Genomic DNA, 25,472 nt, shown 5'->3' with positions numbered 1-25,472 from the left:
AAACTTGGTTTATAACGTAAATAAATTAGGTCTGGTCCAGTTTTATACATTTATAAACTTTAATACAATAAATATTGAGTCATATTGAATATCGACATTAGGGGGAATTAATCGCCACATCGTCCAGCACTAATTTCACAGGGTTAAGCTTGTCAACATCCACCTACACAGTATGATGAAAATTACGAAACACAAGCGTAAATATTTATTTTGAAAGGATCGACTGTTGCAGCCTCCATCGAAGAAAGACGCAATGCTGGTCAAAATGTCACTATTACCCCATAATGACAAGGTGCATAGCAATTTTAGCGACACATGCAAAATAGAAGCCCAGTAGTATATACAGTAGAATATACATGATATCAATGACTTGTTTTATCAAATAACTTGTTGTGGAAAATAAAATTGTAAAAATATTGTTGGTTTAGTATCATTTAACATTACCGTAATTTCTCGTGTATAATGCACAATCCCCCAACCCCCCGAAAAAATATTGTCAAAAGTCAATAGTGCGCATTATACATAGGTATAGGGGCAAATGGGGGGGGGGGGACTTTCACATTTTCTCAATGTATGCCGCCATCTAGTGGTTATGAAAAAGCTTTACACTTTCATTCCAAAATGCCACAGCCACCTAGTGGTTATAAAAAAGGTGTCGCCTACACTTTCATTCCAATATGACAAGGGGTACGTATGACTGCATATATGTACAGTTGTGCTCATAAGTTTACATACCCTTGCAGAATTTGTGAAATATTTTTATTTTATTTTTTTAAATATGACTGAACAACAACCATCATTCATTTCTTTATGGATATGTGCAACGATCAGGCTTACAAAGTTGCAAATGTGAAATATCTTAATACAAAAAATGAACCCATTGTCATGTAAACGTGTCCTAGATCTTCGTTTGAATGAAAGTTACCCGTCACTTAAAACTAAAAGTCTTCCTTTGTCTATTTACTATCCTAAGAATGGGAAAGGTTTTCTTTTAAAGCCTGACCTCATTTTCATTTAGTCAGGTATCAAAATTAGTTCAGTATTATGTTAACATAATGCGCCATAAGATTAAAAAGTCAAGTAGGATGGCAACACTGTGTTACTGTTGGTTGGTTTACATAGGACTCCTACAATGATAAATGCATATAAAGAAATAATAAAAATATGACAAATGTTGTGACACGTGTGCCGCTGGTGATAGAAGAACATGATAAACCTGCTGCGAGGCTGTTTAGACCACAGGTCTCAAACTCAAGGCCCGGGGGCCAGATCTGGCCCGCCGGATCATTTAATGTGGCCCGCAAGAGCAAATCATGTGTGTGGAATTTATGTATCTTGCTAAAATACCAAAACTGCAAATTGTCTTCACTTTTAATAACATTTAGATATTGCAAGCATTTTTTGTTACCAATCCCCTTTTAAATTAAATGGATTAATAGTAGAACAAGCAATGTTTTACTGGCTTCTGATTTCAAAACAAGTTATCCATCAATTTGTAGTGTACGTGTAATAATATGAGGCCATCATGTATTTATCTGGGTTCACAGATGTAATGGCCCTCCGAGGGAAACCATAACTACAATGTGGCCCTTGACAAAAATGAGTTTGACACCGCTGGTTTAGACTGAATATGTAACAAAATCTTCAGGAGTTATCTTACGTGGGGCGTGTTGGCACATGTCTAACGACGAGATAAAATACCATTCAGAAGTCCAGGCTTAACAATAAGTGCATGAGTCAATGTTTATCACCGTGTGGTTTCTTCTCCTTGGAATGAAAGTGATCATGGCTGTGAGGATTGCTTCCACTGTTGGTAAAGTGAACAACAAAATGATCCAAACTGTGTTTCACACAATGCAAGCTTTTATACCTCGAGTGGGCAAACAAAGGGACGTGATTAAGGCTTGCTGTACATTGCTGCACTGTGGGAAAGAAATGTAAGCCATTTGGATTGTGCTCGGATGACCCTGCCTCTCTTGCCAAAGCCCTCCGCATAATCACCCCTACTGTGCTAAAGTAATTGTCTCTCTGTCTGAAATAAATGAGGAGGCTGTGTTTTTACTCGCAAACTATTGTGGGTCTAAACGTGGCCTTAGGTGTTAGGAGGGTAATGACAGGCTGCATATAAAAAGGAGGGGTCTCCGCAATTCTTTTTCTGTCTCAAGCCACCAATAGTTGCTCCTCTGTGGTCTCCTTATGGTAGCTATAGATCGTGTGGAAAATAAAGTTGTCTTTCTGCTATTCAATTAAACATTTAGAAGAATAGTCACGGCATGGTGGACGACTGGTTAGATCGTCTGCCTCACATTTCTGAGGAGTGGGGTTCAATGCCCGGCCCCGCCTGTGTGGAGTTTGCATGTTCTCCCCGTGCCTGCGTGGGTTTTCTCCGGGCACTCCGGTTTCCTCCCACATCCCAAAAACATGCGTGGTAGGTTGATTGGAGACTCTAAATTGCCCGTAGGTGTGAATCTGTGTGCGAATGGTTGTTTGTTTGTATGTGCCCTGCGATTGGCTGGCAACCAGTTCAGGGTGTACCCCGCCTCCTGCCCGATGATAGCTGGGATAGGCTCCACCCTTGTGAGGATAAGCGGCTCAGAAAATGGATGGATGGATGGATGGAAGAATAGTCTTCGAAATATAGCAGTGTCTTGCTTTTACTTTTTACCATCTCAATCATGCGCTGTATATAAACTGACAAATCACTAAACTAACGTCCGTCCTGCAGGGAGTCGACCATCTTCTGGCATATTTGAACTATTATTTGTGCCCAGGACCATTACACTACCTTCCACGCTTCCTCAGCATATTTTAACCTGGCTCTACATTGTCTACATTGGTCCAATTGGCCAATTCTGATGAATGCCAATAAGCAATTTTTTGATAGATTTTTAGTTTAAGTGAGATTAAGATTGTCAGTTTTTTTTATCCCTTCTCTTTATGGTGCCACGAGGCAAATACAAATTGTTCTACGTGGGTGCCTGTCTCACTTGAACCATGCGATGTAATCCAGCCTTGGAGATGCCTATGAGAAGTCACGCATGTTTCTGTTTATAGTAAATGTATGAGTTTGGGGAGAGAAAAAAAAAAAAAGAATGCAGACACTGCTACTTTTTTTGCTCAGTTTAAAATTCTGTTTTATTCACTTGATGTAGAGGAATAATCACATTTTTGTTGTTTTGATTCAGAGTAGAATGTGCAATGTTCCCACCACGTTTGCACGTATGAAAATAAAAGCTGTTCGAAGGATTTGGAGCTTTACTGGCAATGTAAACACACTGCTGTTCTTGTGAATGTGTATGTGAGACAGACTAGTGGATTGTGGCCCACATGTCGGTTTCTTCTCCCTCCTTCCGCTTGTTGAGACGTCACTCTGTGGCCGAAGCGACCAGCCCCTTCTTGGCACCCTGATGGTACTGACTCTCCAGTTTCCCTGTGAGAGAAAGGGGGTGAAAGGGAAGGGCGGGAGGAAAGGGGAGAGCAAGAGATGAATCAAAACACCATCAAAGGGACAGGGTGACCTTTTCTGAGAGCTCAAGGCCTGCTGATTAGAGGCGGCCTTGGGTAGACATGGGAGAGCGGCGCACCAAGGGATGGGCCCAGAAGAGAAAGAGAGCTAAAAGGCCAATGAGACTCTTTAATCCATGTTTAAAAGAGATTAGAATACAGCCTTTGTTGGCAGCAAAATAAAGTGTCCTTTAATCTGGTTGTATAGCTGTACGTCCAGTGGTAACGTACACCGCAAAGACAAAGAAAGACCTCCGAGCACAGGTCAAAAGACACCCCCCCAGAGCTGGATTTAAAAAAACAAAAACAACAAAACAAACACTAATCTAGTAATTGAACCTTGAAACATTTCCAAGTCTTATAGCATCTTAAGTTTACTTAATATCAACACTTTAGATTGCTTGCCATAGTTTGACTAACAATTAACATAGGTAATTATGAGGGATTAAATATTTGAGAGGATGTTGGTCAAGACTTGATATGCTTTTAAATGCCACGCTTCAGTGAAGAACAGAATACCCTGCCAATAAAGCAGATGGTTTCCCACCAAGGGTCCAATAAGGCTTATTTTCCCCTGTGAAAAGCAGTTTTTCTATGCTGCTGTTGGCTACTACTTGTTCATGGAGAGTTTTTGTGTCAGACCACAGAGAAAAGAAACATGCACAAGAGACTATAAAACAATTTCATTAAATCAATTGGATACAGACTTTTAAAAGGGCTATAAACACCAACCTAACTGTGTTCATGTTTTAAACGTTGGATTAATACACCCTGACTATTCAAGTAGAAATTATCGCTACAAGTATACACTCGAAAGTCAACGTTTTAATTAGGGCTGTCAATCGATGAATTTTTTTAAATCCAATGAATCATACTTTTGGATTTTGATGAATCGTGATGAATCACAGGCGCACACATAGTACCCGATTTTGCTTTGAGATGTATTTTAAACTTCTTGTGCTTTGATGAAAAGAGGTCAGCGCTGCATTATACGCAAATTACCTTTTTTTTTTTTTTTGAAAGTCCCATTGGGGTGATTTTTTTAAGCAATAGTTGACACTGAGCACACCAGTCGGAGTCTCCTCACTAATCTTTGCACTGGCGTAAGCAATAACCTGATCACTGACCATATAGCAACCTGGACCACATGTCAAATATCCATCCGCGGTTAAGGTAAAGGAGCGTGTGTGGTCAAAATAAATTGTGTGATTAATCTGAGTTAATACATGAATAATGTGATAATTCTTTTGTGACTCATCATGAGTTAAAGCTATTTTTAATGCAAATGGATGGAAGGACAACACAGTAAATTTGCATTTAGCATTTTAGCATATAACGGGAATTTTTCAAAATTGGCATGTGCGAAGCGTGCGTCTACAGTAAATGATTTCTAAAAGCAATAAGCAATTCATAGTGGAAAAGTGATGCCAAAGTGCAATCCAAACATCAACAGGACAGTCTATATGTGGGCTAATAAGCCTGTCTATGTTAAGAATGAACAGGCCCGAATATCATCACCAAGCATACTGTATGTTAAGCGCACCTGCTCAAACTGTTTAGCACATTGCCATTTAAATGCTGTAAAACAGTACCCTGTCATTGCTTTGGCAATAGCAATGGTTATAAAATGGTTTTTTTTTTTTCCAAAAGAAGGATTTTATGAAGTTGCTGTTGAAAAGAATGCTCATTATTGCCAAGTACAAAAAAAGTACTGCTGCTGGATTTTGGATCGACTGTCTTGACTCCAGAGTTAAGTGTCCAGTCAGATAATTGTTGTGTGTGTCACTGTGAAACTCAGCCGTTCTGCCTGTCCAACACTGTTTTTGCCATGTCTGACCCAAGGGGGGAAAAACACTACGGGCAGGGGTGGTGTGTCTCACTTGTGCTCTCTATTCATGTTGTCAAGTTATAGCCAGACTCAGTGGGTAGCGGCACAATAAACAAGGTGCCTGAGAGAAGTGCTGTTTGCTCACCATTTCCAAGCCGTGTGAACGGCTGTCAGTCAAAGCTAAGTGCTGCTTAGCTGTGGAAATACCTCAATGAAATACAACTGGAACAAAAATGAATATTGAGTTGACGACTCACATCGAGAATGATACTCATGAGCGTCATTCTACTCATTTATTTGAGAGGGAATAAATATTAGATGTTAAGAGCTCATTAACTCAATAGAGCCACTTTATTATTAAAGAACAAAATCCATGTATTCATAAGTAGACATTCCTGCAATGGAGCGAACCAGTAGCACAATGCCACATGAACCAAAGGGCGAAATAAAAAACAATGGCCCGTGGCATGACAATTAACCAGTCAAGTTGTTTCCTGCTAACGGCCTCTATATATCGCAGTAAACCTTTCAAGAATTCTATAGCTTCAGTAGAAATGCTAAAAACAGTCAATCTACTAAATGTAAAACTGGTTCCACTGTCCAGTTACCTTTTAAAGCAAACTGCTCAACAGAATACACGGCACAAGCAACAGCATTGCATCCATAGCGTAACAAAAGCCGTAATCCGAGGATTTTCTGCAACTATGTGGTACCTTCTTAAACAAAACAATGGTTGATGACATTCAGCCACATTGTTTTGTATCATAGGAAACGACATTTATATTAAACTGATATATTCACATTGACAGTTTTGGGGTATCTGGCTTTGTTGGCTTAACAACCTACAATTTACTTTTGGGAAATGTTTTTCATTGGTGTCATATCAAAATATCGTATTGATAATTTATTACAACAGTTCAATTGAGTCTGTTGCATGATTTCATGTCAAACATTTAAAGGTTATTCAAGATAATTAAAGATTCAGATTGTGAAGGTTACTTTCCTCAGTAAAGATGATTGATTTCTCTGCCCAGCTGAACCCACAGGTGCAAATAATACAAAGATCTTTTGAGCTGTAAAACCAACATAAAACAGCACTGTAGAGTAGCTGATCATCCCAAAATAGTTAAGTAGCTTTAACATTTTATATGTTTGCGTTCATATAAATACCCAACAATAACCACACTGCAGTTTCTTTTCAACACTGCAGCAAAAATGTAAACAGAAACCTTCAATACATATGAACAACAACATGTGACTTGGAGAGGGAGTAATTTACCGGTGGCACAAATGTATTCAACTATCTTCACGAGCAAGGTCAGTGCGCCTGTGAGGGTGAAAATTGTTCATGGTTGTGAAGCTGACAAGGGGACAAAGAGAGGGAAGTGTGGAGGAGAGAGGCTTAGGAGGACAGCAGGAGAGCTCAAGAGAGGGTGAAGTATAAAAGGCTCGCCCATCGATTGGCTGAGATAATTTCCCATTGATTGCTGCACTGCTTGGAGATTGCTAGAAAAGGAGGCCACAAAAAGAGCACAGGTTGTCTCCATCATCAAGATTGTACAACAAGCTCTTGAACACAGATGCGTATTCAGACATCCGAACACTGTGTAACATATTTACTAATTCAATTCCCATTGCACCTCATCGAGGACTGAAGCTCATCGGTGCTGCAAACCACAATCGCACGAGACGTCCTGGGCGGTCGTGAGCAAAACATTTACCATGGCTATAATAGGCATAGACATCGATTGACACTGTCAGTGACATTAATAACACGCAAGACCCCCATCAGCTTTGTATTAATAATCTAAATAAGGATTTGCTGGTTAGCGTTTCTCTTTCAAAGAACGCCATACACACTGATGTATAAAGGCTTCTTTATGCTCACGCTGACGGCGACCGTGGAACAGTGTATGCTAGAACAAATGGACCTAGATGAGCAGATGATACGTTTAATTATGCTGCAAAATCGATGGAAAAGGCGGCGGCGTAGGTGGTATGTGGAACCAAGGGGCACGCTGAGTACGTCATCAGAGCATGTGACTAGAACGGACCAATCAGAATCAGAATCAGCTTTATTTGCCAAGTATGTCCAAAAAACACACAAGGAATTTGTCTCCGGTAGTTGCTTTAATGCAAGATAATGAAAAATCAATGCATTTACACTAAAATTAAATGACACGGTTTTGCTTTCTGTAGCCCTGTTTCAACCAAGTGGTACAGTTCGATTCAGTTCAGCAAAATGCACATTCATCAGCGTTTAAAGCATCCCAAAATATTTCACCTGGACTGTTGCACTTTTAAGGCCTCCTTTTATACTTGCGCGGGCGTCACTGCGGCTGTTCTGCGCATAGTTTGCCTTTATAATCGAGCGCAACCCGCGCGAGCAGTTTTGAAAATATACTGCAGTTCACCTCCAAGTTGGGGGTGTCGCCACGGCTGGTATTGGCTAGGACACCACAGGGTGGAGCTTCCTCTGCATTTTTTGGATCATTTCCGTTAGCCGTTTTTACTTTCCTTTCAGTAACAAGGAACAAAGCTACAACAATGGCGACCATGGCGGCGGTGCAGCTGGTGTGTAGAACCAAGGGGCATGCTGAGTACGTCATCACAGCATGTGACTAAAACGGACCAATCGCGAGAGATGATCTCCGCGGCGTTCGACGCAGCAACAATTTTTGCCGTGTGGGCGTCAAGCTACGCAGAGGGGTCGCGCGGGCCAATTCGTCGGTCACCTGATGCGTTGTCGGCCGCGCGAGCGTGAGAGTACAAAGAGGCCTTTACTGTGCCCATACATGGTACAGTATATCTTGTTTGTGTAGAATGAAACTTAACATGCTGCTGTGCGTTCATTGGTTGGCAGAAAATGGCCATTTCTCTATTACAATGGAAAATTAGTGGTACCATGTTTTTACGACATTTTTTTTGCTTGTTTGTGCCACCTCCACCCATCCATCCATCCATTTTCTACCGCTTATCCGAGGTCGGGGTCGCGGGGACAGTAGCTTTAGCAGGGACGCCCAGACTTCCCTCTCCCGGGGGGAATCCCGAGGCGTTCCCAGACCAGCCGAAAGACGTAGTCTCTCCGGCGAGTCCTGGGTCGTCCCCAGGGTCTCCTCCCGCCCGGAACACCAAAATTTCCTCAAAGCCGTCCGGAAGCCTCACCAAACTCCTCCCATACCCGGGTTTTTGCTTCAGCGACCACTAAAGCTGCATTCCGCTTGGCCAGCCGGTACTCGCAGTTTGTGCCACCTGTTTAAAAATAATAAGCACACACTGTGTGTCTTTAATTTATTGGTGTTTCCCTTAGCTTCATTTACACAACTCACAAATATATTGCTTTGCTACCAAGACACACTGCAGTAGAAACATAAGCCAAATCAGAGTTTACCATACTGTGGTCAAGTAAACTGAAACGATAGCTTAATTGAATATATCATAACTTATTGTGATACTTCACTGAAAAGCCCTTGGGCAAGTGAAACATCTAATAGGATTTTTCTCATTGAAAGAATGAATGTCTTTAAAAAAAAGTCTCGAGTACTTATAGCCAAGATTATGTAGGCGTTACTAGCTCAAAATACAGTGCCAGTTGCTCTCAAAAGAACACATCCCCTTGCCAAATGGATGACAGTTTTTCTGATACTAAACCTCCAGCTAATGGAGTTTGGAATGTGAAACCAAGCAGATGACACTCAAGTGGATGTGAATATAAACCCTGGAAACCACAACACAGCAGCAAAACAGTGAGTGGAAAACCCCCCGCTTGGATTCCCATCTTGCTGTTAGTCACACCTAATTTACATTCCCTTCCCGTGCTTGCGAGCGAGTGCATTTACAAGTGAATAGAGAAGGTGCTGTTTGAGACTTGTTTGCATGCTCTTTGCAAGGGCTTTCTGAGAAGCATCAACCATTGGTCCCAGTGAAGGAAACAGCCTCTCTGCATCTTTTGGTCTGTCCAAACCTCGTTGCCTGAAGCTGTTTTTACAGACTGGAATGGCCGAGTGATTTCTCCAACCAACAGTGGGCTGTTGAAATGGTTTAGTCACGCACGTGACAGCTCGTCACCACTCACAGGAGAACCAATGTCTGACAAGTCATGGAAAGCAAAGGTGTTGCTGGTTGCTGGGTTAAAGTAGTGGAGTAGGGAGGAAATTATGATGGCTGGAATATGTTACTTCCCTTGAAAACAGCAGCTTCAACTAAAATCTATTTTTTTTTTTATTCTGAAAGGAAATTTAAAAGGGATTACAGCCCCTGTAAATCCCCAAACAATACAATTTAAAATTTTGCCTGTTTTCCAAGGGTAACAGTGAGCATTATTCTGATTTTATGATTTGGTAATGGCTCAAAAGTAATTTCACTCAAGTACATTCAGGTTCATTAGCATATTGTACCCTTTGCCGTAGGATAATAACTGCTCATTCAACTGTAAGAGCAGCAACCTCATGCAAGAAGAGTCTGCTGCAACCCTATTAACACAGGATAGCAGTACAAAAGGCTTTAGGGATTCTATATTCATTAGGGGATAACACAGGAGAGTTAAGGGCACTGTACTTGTTATTGTTTTGAATCACTTACTGGTCTTTTCATAGCTGTAGCAACCCAAGTCAATTCAATGAACAGTGTGATGAAATAGTTAAGTTAGGAACTTGGATAAAGATAAATGAACCAAGTGCTTGTACCCCTGCCAGTTTTCCCTAAAAACTGCACCTGGCTTTAACTGTGAGGCACGTAAGCATGACTGTATGCTTGTCAGTTACAGAACTGGGTTGGATCGACACTTGATATTGACTGGCACATACTGTATGAATGCCACGCAGGCTTAACCTCTGTAAAATCTAAAGGCTTCTTTATACTCGCGCGGGTGGTGACCGCGCTGACGTCACTGTGGCTATTCCTCGCGCAGTTTGCCTTTATACTCGAGCGCAACCCATGCGCGCTGTTTTGAAATTGTGCTGCAGTTCTCCTCCAAGTCGGGGATGTCGCTCCGGCTGGTATTGGCGAGGACACCACAGGGTGGACTTTCCTCTGCATTTTATGGCCATTTCCGGTAGGCATTTTTACTTTACTTTCCGGAACAAGGAACAAAGCAACAAGAATAGTGACCGTGGAACAGTGTCTGCTAGAACAAATGGACATAAATGACCAGATGATATGTTTAAAAATCGATCAAGAAGGCCTAGCTGGTATGTGGAACCAAGGTGAAAGCGGAGTACGTCATCAGAGCATGTGACTCAAACGGACCAATTTGTGCCGTGTGCGCGTCAAGGAACGCATAGGGGCCGCGTGGCCCTATGCGTCGGTCACGTGATGGAATGCGGGCGGTGTCGGCCACGCGAGCGCAGGAGTATAAAGAGGCCTTAAAAAAAAAATCACAATCATAACCTCAGAAAATGAATGCACTTCACAATACTAAATAAAAAAAATCACCCTGAACCCTTTACCATTGTATTTATAATAATGCTATACCAGTATACAGTAATACACATTTTAATGAATTATATTTTCTTACTTTTTCATGATATTGTCTGAAGGAAAATCACGTTTCTACTTCATGAGTAAGGTTGAGTTCCTGATGAAGTGCTACATTCAACACCTGAATTCCTGTCTCGGGTTAATAATCAGGCGTTATAAATGTGTAACTGATCCAAATATATGTGGAAGTAACTCATTTACTATTTTAAACCATACACAAAATATCTTTCACAGCAAATGTTTTACAGTTGCCGTGTAGCAGAACAGTGATTGCGTGAGCTAGGAGACAGTTAAACCATTTTGCATTGTAAACTATACATGTTAAATAGCTCCAGGCTATTCTGTGTAAAAGCCTTCTCCTAAATATTACTCTGTCAATAATTGGCATTATTTGGAATACTGCGTTCCTGAAACCCTTAACATACTTTTTAATTTGGCTTTGGTGAGTCATATATTCACTGGATTGCAACGCTATACAACTCACCCAAAGCAAGTGTCAGCACAAATGGGGTCAGATCAAAAAGTTTCAGTTTACAAAGAGGAACTAGACAAGGATGACCAATCTCGCTTCTGCTATTCGCACTATTTATCAAACCAATGGCAATAGCAATACAGCAGAACACTAATATTAAAGGTCGCTATACTTCTGTGTAAGAACACAAAATCTTTACCCAGATTATATCCTTCTTTATTTAAAATAACCTAAGGCATCAATTCAACCAGTTTTTAACCTCATGAAGACATTTTCGCAATCATCAGAAGATGCTATCATTTGGTCAAAATCAACAATACTTCCTATAACGACTGACTCATGGATTCTTTCGGACCAAAATCCAAACTTCCCTATTCCGACAGGGAATATCCAATACCTAGGCATTAATATCTCAGCAATATTTACAGAGTTAGATAATTTAAATCACGTACCTCGACTGGAAAACATTTGTGATGATTTAAAACCGAACAGCTTACCTATCTCACTTTAAGGGCTTATAGCTACGGTAAAAATGAAAATGTAACCACAAATTGACTATTTATTTTCAATGATCCCATTCAAACCCACATTAAAATTGTTCCAAATGCTAGACTCTGCCATTTTAAAATTTTACTCTAAAAATGAGAAAAATAGAATTAGCCTAGCTACCCTTCAGAATGGTAAAACAGAAGGGGAACTTGATGCAACCAACTTCAAACACTATTACTTAGCTAGCCAAATACAGAATCTCAATAAGCATCATATCATTCCTCCCCAATCTGGCACAATCCCGATTTTGAGATTTACAAACTACCCCTTTTCATGCAGCACATGGGAACAAAGTGTAATTGACCGTCTACATCACTTAGGCAAAAATAATGCATTCATGTCATGTGAAATCTTATTCCAAGAATTTCAAATTAGTGGTGCAAACTTTCTTCAATACTATAGAGTAAGAACAACAAACCTAAAGAGATTCTCAACACGTGAATACTCGAGATCGACCCTTTTATTTTTATTTTTAAATCAGAAAATACTAGAACTACTCACAAATAAAAAACTCCTTTCAGAAGGATACAAATTAATTAAAGTACTAATTCAATACACTTATCAATCGCAAAATGGGAAAAAGACCTCTCAGTGTCTACTGACAATGATTACTGGGCACAAATCTGTAGAAATACATTCTCAATGACAAAAAACAGTAATTTACAGCTAATCCAGTTCAAAGTACTCCATAGATCACACGTTACGCAGTATATAGTATGCATAAAATGGGCTATTCAACATCAAACATACAATTTCCCAAAAATTTGAATATCATGGAAGTTTATTTATTTCCCTAATTTCTAAAGTTAAACTTTTATAGATGACAGATTCAGGGCCCACAATTTAAACAATTTCAAGTTTTTATTTGTTTATTTTTACATAATTTGGGCTTCCAGCTCATAAAACCCACAATAGGTTTAACTTTTTGAATGGAATTAAATAAACTTTTCCATGATATTAAAATTTTCGGGAAAGGGTCCAGACACTTATTTTCATGCTCTTTGGCATTGCACACCCGTACAGCGCTTCTGGTCACTAGTTACACAGAAACTTTCCTCAGTTTTGAACTGGAGGATTCCGATTTCTCCTAATCTTTGTCTGCTGGGTGATTTACAGTGGGGCAAAAAAGTATTTAGTGACACCAATTGTGTAAATTCTCTCACTTAAAAATATGACAGAGGCCTGTAATTTTCATCATAGGTATACCTCACCTATGAGAGACAAAATGAGGAAAAAAAAAATCTAGAAATTCCCGCCTGATTTTTAAAGAATTTATTAGCAAATTATGGTGGAAAATAAGTATTTGGTCAATAGCAAAAGTTCATCACAATAATTAGTTATATACCCTTTGTTGGCAATGACAGAGGTCAAACTTTTTCTGTCTGTAAGGTTGCACACTGTTGCTGGTATTTTGGCCCATTCCTCCATGCAGAAACAGAATCAGAATGATTTATATTTGCCAAGTAAGTCCAAAAAACACACAAGGAATTTGTCTCCGGTAGTTGGAGCCGTTCTAGTACGACAACAGACAGTCAATTGACAGAGAACACTTTTGAGACATAAAGACATTGAGAAAAACAGTAACTGAGCAATAAAGGGTTGGGTATCTGGTAATGCCAGTGTCTTCTAGCACTTAGAGCAGTTTGAATGACTAATATAGCAATAGTCCGGTGCAATGACCATTGTGCAAAGGGTGCCGAGACTTCAAGGAATGTATGCAGTTTAAAGTGACTAGTAGTACGATAATCTGGGACAATGTTGATTGTGCAAATGTTGCAGATACTCCTCAGTCAGTGTGCAAGTGGGGCTGATGCTACTCTGGCATGAGTGGCCAGTATTGGTCAACAACAGATATGCAAATAGAGCAGCGTGGCGAGACTACTTCAGTGAGTGCACGAGTATGTATAATTGGCCCGACAGAAATGTGACAACAAATTCAAGACAAAAAAATTTGGCAGCATGTTGCAATGGAATTGTAGGTTAGCTGTTTAAGAAGTTGATTGCAAGAGGGAAGAAGCTGTTGGAATGTCTGCTAGTTCTAGCTTGCATTGATCGGTAGCGCCTACCTGAGGGAAGGAGCTGGAAGAGCTGGTGACCGGGATGTGGAGGGTCCGAGAGGATTTTGCACGCTCTTGTCTTAGTTCTGGCAGCGTGCAAGTCCTCAAGGGTGGGTAAGGGGGTACCGACAATCTTTTTAGCAGTTTTGATTGTCCGTTGCAGTCGGAGTTTGGCCTTTTTTGTTCGCTCGGAAGGCAAACTGCAGGGGCTCCAGCAGGGGACCTGTGATGTTCTTGAGTTGGTCCGGAACGAGACGTTCAAAGGCCTTCATGACCACAGATGTCAAGGCGACAGGCCTGTAGTCATTTAGAACCGAGATTGTAGGTTTCTTGAGGACTGGAATGATGGTGGAGCGTTTGAAACAGGATGGTACTTCGCACAGTTCCAGACATCTATTGAAGATCTGTGTGAAGACTGGAGCAAGCTGGTCCGCACAGACTTTGAGGCAGGATGGTCTGGGCCTGCCGCTTTGTTTATCTTTCTTTGTTTGAAGATGCTTCTCACATCCTGTTCGTGGATGGTTAACGCAGAAGTCAGAGGTGTGATTGTGGTCGGTGGTGTGGCTGGGTGGGTGTGGGGTGTGAAAGTGTCAAATCTGCAGTAGAAGGTATTCAAGTCGTTGGCTAGTGTGCTATTGTTCTCAGCTTGGGGTGATCGTCGGTTGTAATTGGTCAGCGATTGGAATGCATGCCAGACTGATTTAGAGTTGTTAGCGGTAAACTGTTTATCCGACTTTGCTGCATAGTTTCTCTTTGCAATGTTAATTTCAGCTGGTTCCTAGTGCAATTACACAGGGCCCTGTCCCCGCTCTGATATGCGCCTTCCTTAGCTTGGCGAGTGGCTTAAGTTTGGCAGCGAACCACGGCTTTTTGTTGTTGAATGTGCGAAAATACTTTGTTGGTACACACACATCTTCACAGAAACTAATATAGGATGTGACAATCTCCGTATATTCAGTCAGGTTGCCAGCTGAATTTTCAAAGACACTCCAGTCTGTGCAGTCTAAACAGCTTACAGTTCCATATTTGCTTCATTGGTCCACCTTTTCACTGTTTTCACTGTAGGCTTCACGCATTTTAGTTATTGCCTTTATGTCGGTATTAAATGAATTAAGCAGTGATCAGACGAGATGCAGATCTCCTCTTGAGCAGTTTTGGGACTGTCGCTGGGCAACACAGACTTTCAACTCCCTCCAAATATTTTCTATGGGGTTGAGATCTGTAGACTGGCTAGGCTACTCCAGGACATCGAAATGTTTCTTACGAAGCCACTCCTTCATTGTCCAGGCGGTGTGTATGGGATCATTGTCATGCTGAAAGACCCAGCCACGTTTCATCTTCAATGCCCTTGTTGATGGAAGGAGGTTTTCACTCAAAATCACACGATACATGGCCCCATTCAATCTTTCCTTTACATGGATCAGTCGTCCTGGTCCCTTTGCAGAAAAACAGCCCAAAAGTATGTTTCCACCCCCATGCTTCACAGTAGGTATGGTGTTCTTTGGATGCAACTCAGCATCGTTTCTCCTCCAAACAGGACAAATTGAGTTTTTACCAAAAAGTTCTATTTTGGTTTCATCTGACCATGACATTCTCCCAATCCTCTTCTGGATCATCCAAATGCTCGATAGCAAACTTCAGATGGGCCTGGACATGTACTGGGTTAAGCAGGGGGACACGTCTGGCACTGCAGGATTTGAGTCCCTGGCGACGTAGTGTGTTACTGATGGTAGCCTTTGTTACTTTGGTCCCAGCTCTCTGCAGGTCATTCACCAGGTCCCCCTGTGTGGTTCAGGGATTTTGCTCACGTTCTTGTGATCGTTTTGACCCCACGGGTTGAGATCTTGCGTGGAGCTCCATATCAAGGGAGATTATCAGTGGTCTTGCATGTCTTCCATTTTCTAATAATTCTTCACACCAAGCTGCTTACCTATTGCAGAGTCAGTCTTCCCAGCCTGGTGAAGGTCTATAATTTTGTTTCTGGTGGCCTTTGACAGTTCTTTGGTCTTGGCCATCCAGTTTTGAGTGTGACTGTTTGAGGTTGCGGACAGGTGTCTTTTATACCGATGAGTTCAAAGAAGTAACGAGTGGAGGACCGAGGAGCCTCTTAAAGAAGAAGTTACAGCTCTGTGAGAGCCAGAAATCTTGTTTGTTTGTAGGTGACCAAACACTCATTTTCCACCATAATTTGCTAATAAATTCTTTAAAAATCAGACAGTGATTTTCTGGATTTTTCTTTTCCTCACTTAGGTGAGGTACACACTCGCTCATCATTTTAAGTGGGAGAACTTGCACAATTGGTTGCTAACTAAATACTTTTTGCCCTACTGTAAAATGTATAGATCTTCCAAATAAACATGCTCAACCAATACTTGTAATTCTAGGAATTGCTAAAATAACAAATTGTTAAACTGCCGCCACCCTTCAGTTGTCGGGCCACGGAGGGATGGGGGTCCAACCCCTCCCCCCCTTCTTGGGGCCCCGCATTCATCTCCCCCCTCTTGGCCCCCTCACCCGTCCTTGCTCATGACAGGCGCTTAATATTGGCTGGCTTTTGGCGGGCTATGACCGTTTTTGGGTGCTGGGTGGCTCCTGCGTTGGACCCTGTTGTTGGCTGGGGTCCCCATGCTCTCCGGGAGTGGTTTATCAGTTTATTTTTGAAAGGGGACAATGCAATTTCATAAAACACATGAAGTACACATGGTTAAAAAAGCCAGAATTAGCCAGAAGGCTAGTTTTCATCTGTAGTCCCCTGGCCATGATGTAAAAAAGCAGTAAAATACATCTACAAGACAATATAATACAGGATACATAATCAAACTATACTATTAAGAGAGAATAAAACCATGGTGGTGATGGTGGCGACGGTGGGGTGCGCTGTGTAGGGGGTGGGGTGGGGATTGGGCGTGCTCCTCCCTTTGGGACTGGTCGGGCGCTTTGGTTGGGCTGGGGACCACCCTGGGTCCTGGGGGTGGGGTTGGTGGTGTCCCCCTGGTTGGGTCCCCTGCTGGACGGGCTCGCTGGCTTGGCACCCCCTCGTGGGTGGAGGGGGCCATGCCCACCCTTCCTCAAGGTACCGGCTCAGCAGCTCCGTACACCAGTTGAGTAACATGCATGTGATATGGTGTTCATTCACTAATAAGTTCGATAGACACACTATAGGCTTTAAATGCTTGTGCTGGGACCACTAATAACAACACAGGCTATACTAACATATCAACTCACAGGTTCTTACAGGTGTTTAGACACTAAAAAGAATCCCACCACACCACTCGTCAGTCGCACTGCCTGGCTTATTTCCCACATCCTGTCCTGTCCTTTTTTGTCATCTCTCATCTTGTTCTGTTGGTTAGTTATTGCATGTCCTCACTGGGTATCCCACTCCGATCCACAAATAAGAACACAATTTGACTGTTATAATGTTACTTGTGCTCAAATATCTAGACTAACTATTGTTCTGCTATGGTTTGCGCACCTATTCCCCTGGTCCACTCTGTCCCTGTCTGTCCCCTAAAATCCTTTTCTGTCCGGCTGCATTTTCAATAAACATCAGAATAATAAAAAAAAAGATAAAAGCAGCAGGGGGAGTATTTCAAACTCCCCTGTTGCACAGCAAAACTGTTCCAGCAGAAAAGGCATACAGATCCACCCCTCTGCACGGCCATGCAGTTGAAGAGGACAGGTTAAAAAAAAAAAAGAGAGACCCTTGACATACTGAAGGAATGAGAATATGTAGGTACAGATTACGATCCAAATGTATCCAAGTTTGTCAATACTGTCTTGATTGTCCATTCAAGCCAACGCTAACGGAACAAAGAGGAAGTAGAAATGTACTATAATAAAATGAAACAACTCTAAACATCGCTTAACAATTCTGCTGATAAACATGACTACTGCCGATCATCTCCAATTGGAAAAAACAAACCGCACACTTCAGTTAATCCTATGACACTGACTGGTCTAGTGACGTACGATGTTGATATCACAGATTATGGCCAAAATTTCTACGCTCTTAAGGGCCTTCTCGACCTTTGAATTACCACTGTACCTTTTGTGGCCTATAGATAAAACCAGGAAGCCAACTAAGAAGTATGAATATCAAGAAAAAGTTGGAAACTTGAATATACTGAAAGTAAGAGGAACATCCAAGTGTTTTTATTTTGAGAACATCTAAAACTGTGATTCTGTTTCTGTTCACCAAAATATACTTAGTTGAATATAAAAAGGAGCAGATGGATGTTCCTTCTGGAAGCCATGTGTTACATGTCCCACTTTGTCAGTGCAGCACTGATGTCGGGTCCTTCATTTGGAAGTGTGTTATTTCAAAAAACACACACACAGTGGTGAAGGTTTTTTTGTAGTGTACATATACTGAATTTTTCAGGGACTGAACAAAATGGTCAGTTGGTCACTTCGCGCTGCATTTAATTGCATCCAAGTCCCTTTGCGCTGCATTTTCTTGCATCCAACGTTCCATAACAAGGAGCAAGCTCTCTGCGCAGTCCTGAGTCATTGTTGAAAGAGAGCAAGAGCTTATCAATCACTCCTTTCCCATGCTGCCACAACAGGCTAGTGCCTCACGTTTTACTCAGAGGACTAGAGATCACAAAACATTACTTACAACAGTCATTTAGATTCATGTTAGCCAACATATGCAAAGTGAAAACTTTTCCCTTTAATATTGCAAGTGCAACCGTAATGTCGCAAAGGGTCACTTTAGTTTGAATATATGCAGAGTGAAAACCTTTTTCTTATTGCACGTATAACCATAATGTCTCAAAGGGTCAATTCAAAACCAAACGGGTAAAGCAGAAATGCCATCTTAAAACAACAGGTCCGTTACTGATGAAAACAGAAAACTTCCTGGAGCGGACATGCTCCACGCAAACTGAGGTGACACAGTGACTCACCACGGTTTGATAAACTGCATCCTTCGAAGCTGCCCTGCTGTGAGACTCCCACAAGAAGACGCCTAGTGGACCCTAAATTAATTAGCAGGTCCCCTCGAAATCTTGGTTTACAGTCATCAGTCCTTTCTTCACTTGAACTCACAACAGCCCAAAAGGGACAGATCGATGACGGAACGCAAATACAGCAACCAACTATTTCCCCAACATTCAATCGTGCACACAAGGCGCCACCCACCGGCATTTGAGAGTACTACAACCCGTGAACACTCATTTGATGTTTAACCAAGGATAAATGTCTGTTTTGATATTTCACAAACTCTGCAGAAATATGCCAAATGTATGCCTTGATGTCTGTGTCAGTGTGTCAACTTTACAAACGCAATTGCGAGATTTTGAGAATTGTTTGTCTTGATGTGACTCCAAGCAGCATGATTTGAATCATAAGCAGTTGATTTGCCAAAACTAAAGTAAAAATAGTCAGTCCGATATGCTTGACCTCTGAGTAAAGAGAGTACCAAGTTGAGGTTATTTTTATATTAATATATTATTTTTATAAAATATATTTATATATTTCAACACATGAGCTTGTACAGTAGTACTATTATGTATTTTACTAGCCATTGGGCTTTGCTGGCTATGTGGATGAAGTGACTGGGACAACAATATTTTCCGTACAGCCTACAGTCATGGTTTGATAATGACACGGTCGTGCACCATAGACCATAAATGTGACAGTTTAAATAAGGCACACGTTCAACTAGTGGTAACATAAACACACACTAACAACAAAATCAACGTCTTTATTATGGCAATAATTCAAATTTGCATGTCGCAATGAACTGTGGGAACCGCATGCAATGCTTTTTGCATGCTATGTATTTGCGCCACCGCAGCAAACCTAAAAGCTACAGCTAACGCGGCTAAATACAATACCGAGCCGCGGAGGCGAACGTGGCTAAATAGGATGCCGAGCTGTGGAGATGAACGTGCACATCGCGTCCGTTGTCAATGCAGCATAAGTCAAATCATTGCCTCCATGACAGCGAATAAACTACATTTTGATAACTATCGTTATCACGGAGGGAGGTTAAGATGGGAAACAGATGGCAGGGAAGCGAGTTGCTAAGCTATCATTACATGAAGTAGCAAAAAAACAAAATAAGTGATTGGGTGGTAAAGTACGTCACATAGGTCGGGCAGGAACCGCATTATAGCGGAGATAAGCCAACTCTGAAGAGCAAAACATCAAGCAAATTAGTACGTTTACAGAGTAACACACTAAAATATTTGATTATGCTAAATAGCTATATAAACACAGTGACCGGAAACCGGAAGTGAATTAATACGTGACCTGCTGCTTTGTCACTTGAGAAAATGGGCCAATAAATTCAAATGTACAATAATATAATTAATATTTTCAGTATAAGATAACCTTTATTAGGCTGACAATGGGTAATTTGCACCATTTCAGCAGCAATAGTGGCTACAGGAAATACAAAAAGAGCATGTTAGAAAAGTCATTTGGCTGCAAATCCATCCACTAGGACAAGGCTGATGCAATAAATACGTCGTTAAAAAATGATGTTGTCAATATTTTATTTTACTAAGAAAATACTCTAGCCACGATTACAATTATACAGTAATGATTAAGTTGTAAAACTGAACAGTATGCAGATTTTTATCCTACTACATAACACAGCAATACCTGTCCCATGGTAATGTTCTTGACATAATTAAAAAGAAGAAGAAAAAAAAATGGAAGTTCAGACAAATTGTTCTGGAAGTGAATTTCAATAGGTTGGCAGCTCTGCAGTCATAGCCATAAATGCAATTTTACTAATGACTAATAGTTTTATACAACCCAATTCCAATTAAGTTGGGACGTTGTGTTAAAAATAAATAAAAAGAGAATACAATGATTTGCAAATCATGTTCGACCTATATTTAATTGAATACACTACAAAGACAAGATATTAAATGTTCAAACTGATCAACTTTATTGTTTTTAGCAAATAATCATTAACTAATTTTATGGCTGAAACACGTTCCAAAAAAGCTGGGACAGGTGGCAAAAAAGAGTGAGAAAGTTGAGGAATGCTCATCAAACACCTCTTTGGAACATCCCTCAGGTGAACAGGCTAATTAAGAACAGGTGGGTACCATGATTGGGTATAAAATGAGCTTCCCTGAATTGCTCAGTCATTCACAAGCAAAGATGGGGCGAGGTTCACCTCTTTGTGAACAAGTGCGTGAGAAAATAGTGAAACAGTTTAAGGACAATGTTCCTCAACGTACAATTGCAAGGAAATTAGGGATTTCATCATCTACGGTCCATAATATCATTCAAAGGTTCAGAGAATCTGGAGAAATCACTGCATGGAAGCGGCAAGGCCGAAAACCAACATTGAATGCCCGTGACCTTCGATCCCTCAGGCGGCACTGCATCAAAAACTGACATCAATGTGTAAAGGATATCACCACATGGCCTCAGGAACACTTCAGAAAACCAATGTCAGTAAATACAGTTTGACGCTACATCCATAAGTGCAACTTGAAATGCTACTATGCAAAGCAAAAGCCATTTATCAACACCACCCAGAAATGCCGGCAGGGTTCTCTGGGTCCGAGCTCATCTAAGATGGACTGATGAAAAGTGGAAAAGTGCTCTGTGGTCCGACGAGTCCACATTTCAAATTATTTTTGGAAATTGTGGACGTCGTGTCCTCTGGGCCAAAGAGGAAAAGAATCATCCAGACTGTTATGGATGCAAAGTTCAAAAGCCAGCATCTGTGATGGTATGGGGCTGTGTTAGTGCCAGTGGCATGGGTAACTTACACATCTGTGAAGGCACCATTAATGCTGAAAGGTACATACAGGTTTTGGAGAAACATATGCTGGCATCCAAGCAACGTCTTTTTCATGGACCGCCCCTGCTTATTTCAGCAAGACAATGCCAAACCACATTCTGCACGTGTTACAACAGCGTGCCTTTCGTAGTAAAATAGTGCGGGTACGAGACTGGCCTGCCTGCAGTCCAGACCTGTCTCCCATTGAAAATGTGTGGCGCATTATGAAGCGTAAAATTGGCAGCCGTGGCCCAATGGTTAAGATCATTGCCTGTCACCATGGGGGACCTAGGTTCAAGACCCCGACTGGACCATCCACCAACATACCCCCGGACTCACGGCTGTGGTCTCCTTGAGCAAGACCCTGATACCCCGAAATGCTCCCCGGGCGCTTCAGCTGCCCCCTGCTCCAGTGTGTTCCACTAACATGTGTATGCGTATGTGTTCACTGTGATGGGTAAAATGCAGAGAACAAATTTCGTCTGGATGCATGCATGTTCATGACAATAACAGGTGATTCTTCTTCTTCTAAAATACGACAATTCCACCACTGTTACAACATAAATTATGAATATAAGAAAGTACTATAAAATACAACATGCACACTTTATTATCTGTATGTGTATGGCTTTGCGTCAGCTGAGACTCGCTCACTTAAAACCTGGAAATGCCGTGTTGCCTTTCAGCTGAATTGAGTGGGTGGATACCAAACAAGGTGGGTAGGTACTAGTGGTAGTGGCGTAACAATTCATTCACTGTATCAATTTATATCCCTACAATCCAACTGGATCGATCTGTGCTTGGCAAGTTAGTCCTCAGAACAAAAATAGATTTATTTAAATAGTTTTAAAAGGTAATCAAATCGATTGTATCGACACTAGGAAATAACGCATTGGAATTATGCATGGCAGACTTTATATGGAGGTGTGTATGTTGTATTTGCAAAAAAAAAAGTTTGTAATTCCTTTTACTTTGCTTTATTTTTCAGTTAGCACACAGCATTTAGCACTGTCAAGGCTACTTCTTTGTCTCTTTTCTTCTTCATTTCTTTGCTACACTCCACAACTAGTCACCCCTTTCTGAAGCACCCCTGGCAGTTGGACAAGACACCACTGTATGTGTGCGTGTCGCTTTTTTAGCACTTTTGTTGACGTTTAAGACGTCGGTTTGTCTGGTGGATGGCAGATGAGAAAGCGGCGAGTGAGGAATTATCAATCAGGATGCATGTGTATGACTCGCAGCACTCGCCGTGCATGTTTCCTTTAGCTCGCCGCTAACAGAAAAGAGATGCGTTTGTAATCAACACATTACTCAGCAGAGATCAAGTGTGAGTGTAAAGTGCTGTGAATAGGATTATCGTGTGAAAATGTGTACAGTAGAAATGCTAAGAGAGTTGCTGAATGTGCAATCACCAGGTACTCTGGTTTCGTCCCACACCCCAAAAACTTGCATGATAGGTTAATTGAAGACTCTATATTACCCATAGGAGTGAAGGTGAGTGTGAATGGTTGTTTGTTTATATATGCCCTGCGTTTGGCTGGCGAGCAGTTCAGGGTGTACCCCATCTCTTGCCCAAAGATAGCTGGGATAGGCTCCAGCACGCCCGCGACCTGAGTGAGGATAAGCGGTACAGGAAATGGATGGATGGAAGAAGCAGGTTGCTCAAGAGAGTGGATGTGGGGAAGAATTAAAACTTCTAGTTTAGATATTTTACAGGAGTCTCACTGACTCCATTCATTTGAACGTACCCAGCGAGGTAATGTAACGTTTGTGTAGATTTTGGGCAAAAGCTTTGCTTTTTCATCCACATGCACATTATACATTATGAATATAGTTGAATATTGATGTAAAACACAATATATATGATGCTTTATATACTCTATTTAAATGGATTTGGGCTGTGCGGTGGGCGTTCGGTGTCTCGCTTGCTTAAAACCATTAAATGTATTTTTAGCGTGAGTGAAAGCTTACATGCGTTTTGACTGGGTGTAATCTGAGACATTGCGAAGGTGTGCACCAGTAATAAAAAAATTGAATTGCACCAAACCCAGTGGCAGACTGATCGGATTAAATTTTTTAATTGCGGCAAACCCAGTGGCAGACTGATGGGCCATTCATGAAAATGGTTGCCAAACCACGCACACGACGCAACAGTTCAGTCATGTTCGGCTGTGTCGCTCAGTGTGCGGTAGCCTTAAAGTTTAAAACCTCAGAACAGGCCAGAAATGGGTGTTGTCGTGGATTGAGAACTGAATTTTAAAAAACACATTACAAAGTAATTTTATTATCACCTAAAGAATGTTGCTAGGATTACAGGATTAATGTCACAGCAGGACCTTCAATAAACCTGTCAATGCGTTTATCTTTAGTCAAGTTGACTACTGGAAAAGTATCTTTACCAGTCTGCCTAAAGTAAATTAGACAGCTGAAGCTAATACAGAACGTCGCTGATCGAGTCCTCACTAAGACCAAGAGTGGACCACGTCATTTCTGTTCTGTGGTATTGGCGCTGGCTCTCCATCTCTCTGAGAAAAAAAATGTAAGATTCTTCTCTTAGCTTCTAAAGCTCTGAGTGGTTTAGGCTCAAACTACATCAAAGACGTTCTAGTCCGGTATGAACCATCCATACCACTCTGGTGCAGGTCTGCTCTGTGTCTTCACATTCATAACCAAACACTGAGAATCAGCATTCAGTTTCTATGCTCCATATATTTGGAGCAGACCCACAGAAAACATCAGGTTTGCTGAGAGTCTGAGCATTTTTAAATTAAGGTTGAAGAGGCACCCGTTCACTGCTGCCTTTAACCAAAACACTGTATCACATTTTATTTACGTATCCTAATTTTCACTCAAACTCCACATTATGTTTACTTTAATTTATTTGCTTTAATCACTTTTGGGTTTTATTTGTTTTATTTTTATTTTTTACCACTTTACATTTTTCTTTTGCAATGTTTGTATTGTGTTTCTTTTTCTTTTTGTCATTGTATTTTAATGTCCTGTGTAAAGCACTTTGAATTGCCATAACAATAATAACAAACTTGTCTTGCCTTAATCAGTGTTATAGTCCTCAATTTGTGTTTTTTTTTTTTTTTGTATGGCATTTTGGCTTTGGCGTCATCATCCATCAGCATTTGCAAATTATTTCTCAAGGGAGTTTAAATAATTAGTTATAGCTATGTTTGCAATTTTAAACAAAGTGGGTAGGTATACTTAAAGTTCTAATGTCAATATCATGATTCTACGAACAGAATATAGCTAGCGTTGGCCTGCTTTTTAAAAGACATACATATACCGAAGTACCTTAATGACTGACTGTATTATTAGCAGTCCAAATCTAACTCTACCATGATACAATAATCCTCTTGAGGTAACCGTAATACTGCATGAATTCAACCCTCTGTGACAGTTCAAAATAACTATTCCTTCTTTCATTCCCTCTGACGCTAACTCAGACGCTCTGGGGTCTACTCTCAGCTCGAATGTAATCAGTGCAAAGAAGTTTGCAGAAGCATTCAGATATGAAGTGTTTATTATTGATTGGTTCAGCTTGAACTGAAGTAAGCCGAAGAGAGGAAGTAGTAATGACTACTGGGTATCAAATGCAGATTATGGCTCTACCCTCTGGTTATAGACTATTTAAAACAATAACAAATGTTCCGTATGAATTATACATGAATAAACAGAATATAGAGATACTGTATTTGAAAAAAGGTGGACAAAACTGTTCACAGTTCGTGAACACTAATGATGTTGGCCAAGTGCTTTCAGCCTGAAGCGACAGTGATGCTGATGGGGAAACTTGGTCCAAGTGACACTGACCATAAG

General features: G+C 41.0%; 1 protein-coding gene across 1 annotated transcript in view; it reads right to left on the bottom strand.

Annotated features, from left to right (window-relative positions):
* Positions 1-3,098: 3,098 nt before the first annotated feature.
* The window catches only part of trip4 (thyroid hormone receptor interactor 4), a 131,584-nt gene continuing 109,210 nt past the window's right edge, over positions 3,099-25,472 (bottom strand). Inside the window, exon 13 of the mRNA XM_061760750.1 lies at positions 3,099-3,430. Coding sequence (XP_061616734.1) covers positions 3,366-3,430 — 65 coding nt within the window. The 3' untranslated portion in view covers positions 3,099-3,365. The remainder of the gene's footprint in view (positions 3,431-25,472) is intronic.

This window comes from Phyllopteryx taeniolatus, chromosome 2 (assembly GCF_024500385.1).
Source record: "Phyllopteryx taeniolatus isolate TA_2022b chromosome 2, UOR_Ptae_1.2, whole genome shotgun sequence".
Lineage (NCBI taxonomy): Eukaryota > Metazoa > Chordata > Actinopteri > Syngnathiformes > Syngnathidae > Phyllopteryx > Phyllopteryx taeniolatus.
Note: the sequence above shows the minus strand (reverse complement) of the source record. Positions and strands in the feature narration are given on the sequence as shown.